At 39.4% G+C, this 4,081-nt stretch overlaps 1 protein-coding gene across 1 annotated transcript in view; it reads left to right on the top strand.

The window, feature by feature from the left end:
• The window catches only part of LAMA1 (laminin, alpha 1), a gene marked incomplete at its 3' end in the record, with an annotated part of 112,327 nt that overhangs the window by 76,137 nt on the left and 32,109 nt on the right, over positions 1 to 4,081 (top strand). The window contains 1 exon segment of the mRNA XM_008590575.1: positions 2,715 to 2,804. Within this exon segment, the coding sequence (XP_008588797.1) occupies positions 2,715 to 2,804 (90 nt within the window).

Here is a 4,081-nt window from a genome sequence, read left to right as displayed (position 1 = left end):
TGGGATCCGAACCCTCAGCGGGAGCGCCGCCTCGCTTCCCAAGCGGCGCACTGTAGCAGTGTGCCACCGGGCCGGCCCAGACCTGTGTATATTTGAAAACAGCTGTCCTATTACAAATTCAGAAAAAATCTGGACAGTATCTTCTTTAGTGTTGACATATGCTGAAGCTGAGCCATTTTCTTAGTACATTCACTGGAGCTGCAGGGCACAAAGCCCCTCCTCCCTGGACAACTGCATATCTCTGGGAGTAAATCATAGCTTTATGTTTTGTCATCAGTGTCTGGGTCAAAAAAGGATGAGTATTTAAGAAATTGACTTAGTAGGCAGCATCCTACTCTAGCACTTTTAATTCTAATTGGAAAAAATGTGATTCTTAAATTTTGCTTAATACCTGTACGTGAGAATTGGAGATAATCTACTCACTGTGTCATGCAGTAATAAAAAGGATAGTCACTCCTAAATGCCTTTTCTTAGATAAAAGTTTTTCCTAGGCTTAGGCACGAGTGCACGCACATGCACGTGTGTGTGTTAGGATGGGCTGGCTCCATGATCCTTTCTTGTTTACAATGGTCCTTTGCTATTATGGCAGTAAAGAAAGGTTAGGAAACTCTAAGAGATGTTTTTATGTTATTTTTCCTCAAATGGCAAAAAGTGGTTTTNTTTTGAAAGATGAGAGGTTTTACACCCATTAAAAAAAAATTGTCAAAAAATGTATATATATTTAAATTTCTTTTCCAATCACTATGTACTTAATCAATAAATACTATTTTCTGCCAGTTTGGGCCCCAGCGATGTAACTGTCTTTTAAATGCAACAAGTTAGATAAATGCTTGATTTAAATGTTAACTAATTTTTAAGAAGATATGACAATCACAATTCCCCGAACTTGTTAAGACAAGTGAACAGATATGATGTTGATGGGGGTAGGGCAAGAGGGAGGTGGGAAAGAGGAATTGGGGAAAGAGGAATTGGTAAAGGGACATGAAAATCAACTACATTGTATATTGATAAATTAAATTTTTTAAAAAAGATAATACATATGGGCTGGCCTGGTGGTGCACTGGAGAGTGCACCGCTTGGGAGTGCAGCGGCACTCCCGCCGAGGGTTCGGATCCCATGTGGAGACCGGTTCCTGCTCACTGGCTGAGCGCGGTGCGGGCGCAACACCGAGTGTTGCAATCCCGTTGCCGGTCCCCGGTATGGGCACGACACCGAGGGTTGCGATCCCGTTACCAGTCAGTAAAAAAGACAAAAAGGGGGAAAAAAAAAAAAGATAATAAATAAATAAATAAATATTTAGCTATAACAAAAATAAATAAATAAATGTTAACTAATTTTGAATGATTTGCTCTCATTTGAACCACTTGTCCATTCCTTCAAATAACTTTTTCATGTAAAGTATTCAGCAGAGGACAGGAGTGTGAGCTGCCCACTGTGCGCTGCCCTCTCTGTGCTAACACAGCAACCTTTGGCAAGTTACTCGGCCCCCCGACCCTAAACAATAATATAACCAATTCTTCGGGTTGTTATAAAGTTTAAGATGAACATACAAATAATTAGAAGAATGTTGGCATAAATTAAGCTCTTAATGGTTAGTAATTACAAAGGCTTTTCTTTACTAAATACTTTTGTATTTTTGCCTAATACGCTTTTTATAAGGTGTTAGCAATTATAGTTAAAATTTATATGACCTTGATGTTGAAATATATTGATCTAAGACTTGCATGAGTATCAGACTCCGCTTAACACACCAGATTTTGAATTTATATCTAATAGGAAACATAATGCAAAAGACGGCAGTGTGGAATCAGGCAGCTATAGCTGAACCTTAAGTAACGTGATCTGCTTTATTTTTTAATGACAATTTCAAGGAAAGCTGATAACACCAAGGCCACGGGTTCGGATCCCTATATAGGGATGGCTGGTTGCTCACTTGGGAGAGCATGGTGCTGATAACACCAAGTCAAGGGTTGATCCCCTTACTGGTCATCTTAAAAAAAAAAAAGATAATAAATAAATAAATAAATATTTAGCTATAACAAAAATAAATAAATAAATGTTAACTAATTTTGAATGATTTGCTCTCATTTGAACCACTTGTCCATTCCTTCAAATAACTTTTTCATGTAAAGTATTCAGCAGAGGACAGGAGTGTGAGCTGCCCACTGTGCGCTGCCCTCTCTGTGCTAACACAGCAACCTTTGGCAAGTTACTCGGCCCCCCGACCCTAAACAATAATATAACCAATTCTTCGGGTTGTTATAAAGTTTAAGATGAACATACAAATAATTAGAAGAATGTTGGCATAAATTAAGCTCTTAATGGTTAGTAATTACAAAGGCTTTTCTTTACTAAATACTTTTGTATTTTTGCCTAATACGCTTTTTATAAGGTGTTAGCAATTATAGTTAAAATTTATATGACCTTGATATTGAAATATATTGATCTAAGACTTGCATGAGTATCAGACTCCGCTTAACACACCAGATTTTGAATTTATATCTAATAGGAAACATAATGCAAAAGACGGCAGTGTGGAATCAGGCAGCTATAGCTGAACCTTAAGTAACGTGATCTGCTTTATTTTTTAATGACAATTTCAAGGAAAGAAGAATTTCTTTCAGAGAACAAAAAAGGAAATAACAAGTGGTTTTTTTGTCAGGAACTAGAACATTTACTTTGAAGCTGTAATTCGTTTCCTTCATTCTTCTTAGGGATCTTTGTTAAAAGAAAATACTCAAAAGGAACTGGCAAAAATTCAACTGGAAGATGTTGCAGAGCAAACGGATGACCTGCAGAAGGAGGTAAATTCTTCCCATAAAGAACCAGCTTCCCACCTGTCCCAGCAGGGCAGCCCTTGTGAACGATTGCTGGGGCTGTCTGGAAAATTCTGCTTAGGCCAGGCCACCTCTCCCTCCCAGAGCTGTGCAACAGGTACTTACTTCATCATCAAATTGGTTCTAACCCTGCCAGTTTCTGTGGGTCTGCGGGAAATGACTCCTGAATTAATTCTGTTGTCACCTCTGCTGAGGAAGGCGTTGGCAGTCTTCATTTTCTCCAAGTCTGACTTCATTTTCTCCTCTGAACCAAGGGCTGGGGTGGGATTAGAAGATGGCCGAGGCTTCTTCCTCCTCCCAAATCCAATCTGTCACCAAGCACATGGCGAGCACTGGGCCTCGCTAGGCAATGCCACTGAATGCCAGCAGTGCTCTTGCACTCATGGGCTGAGCCAGCAGAGCACAGGCCTCACTGTATGGCATCTGCACAATGTGCAGCCACGTAGCTCTGATTTGTCAACTTTGAATGGCAAGAGCTCATTTTTCGTCAGCAGGAAATGATTATTCTGTTTAGCCCATGCCAGATAAATGGCTTTTAGTGACCCAAGAAGGAATCTCCTCATTTGCAGATGGTGAGGGAGGCCTATTGTCAAATTTATAGTTTTTCACTTATACACACTTTGTATGTGTGTGCACATGTGTGTGTGCACGTATGATGGTGTATCTACACATATATGTATCTAGTATATGTCTCTCAACATACACACACATACACAATCATGCACCCTAAAAAACATTAGCTTGGCTCATGTTACTTAGAATTAGTGATGATTTGGAGACAGCTTAAGTGTGAGCTTTAAGTGCTTCAGCGAGCAAACATTTGGTAGGAAATGATAAGCTGATTAAAATAAATTCTCTCTATGGATTAAAGAAGATTCTTTTGGGGCTTCACTAGAAAACTCACTTTTAGACCCAGTCTGAGTTACTTTACATTCTTGGAAATTACAGACAACCCTTCTTTTTACAAATTATAAAAGTCCTAATAAAAATAATAGCTGAGGACAGCTAAATCTCAGCCTTGGGCCTCTGGCTTTATGGATATCGTCTCATTGAATCCTCGTAACAGCCCCAAGAGGTGAGTGTTATGATCACTTCATTGTTACAGATAAGGCTTGGAGATGTCTAAGTCTACGGCCTGGCAGGGTCAGGTCTAAAACCCAGTTTGCCTGACTCCATGTTCTTAACTCCTAGAGGCTAGACTCTCATAGACCATACAAATTAGTATGGTTTGCTTTCTATATTCT

The sequence above is a fragment of the Galeopterus variegatus genome, unplaced genomic scaffold (assembly GCF_000696425.1).
Source record: "Galeopterus variegatus unplaced genomic scaffold, G_variegatus-3.0.2 Scaffold6205, whole genome shotgun sequence".
NCBI lineage: Eukaryota > Metazoa > Chordata > Mammalia > Dermoptera > Cynocephalidae > Galeopterus > Galeopterus variegatus.
Note: the sequence above shows the minus strand (reverse complement) of the source record. Positions and strands in the feature narration are given on the sequence as shown.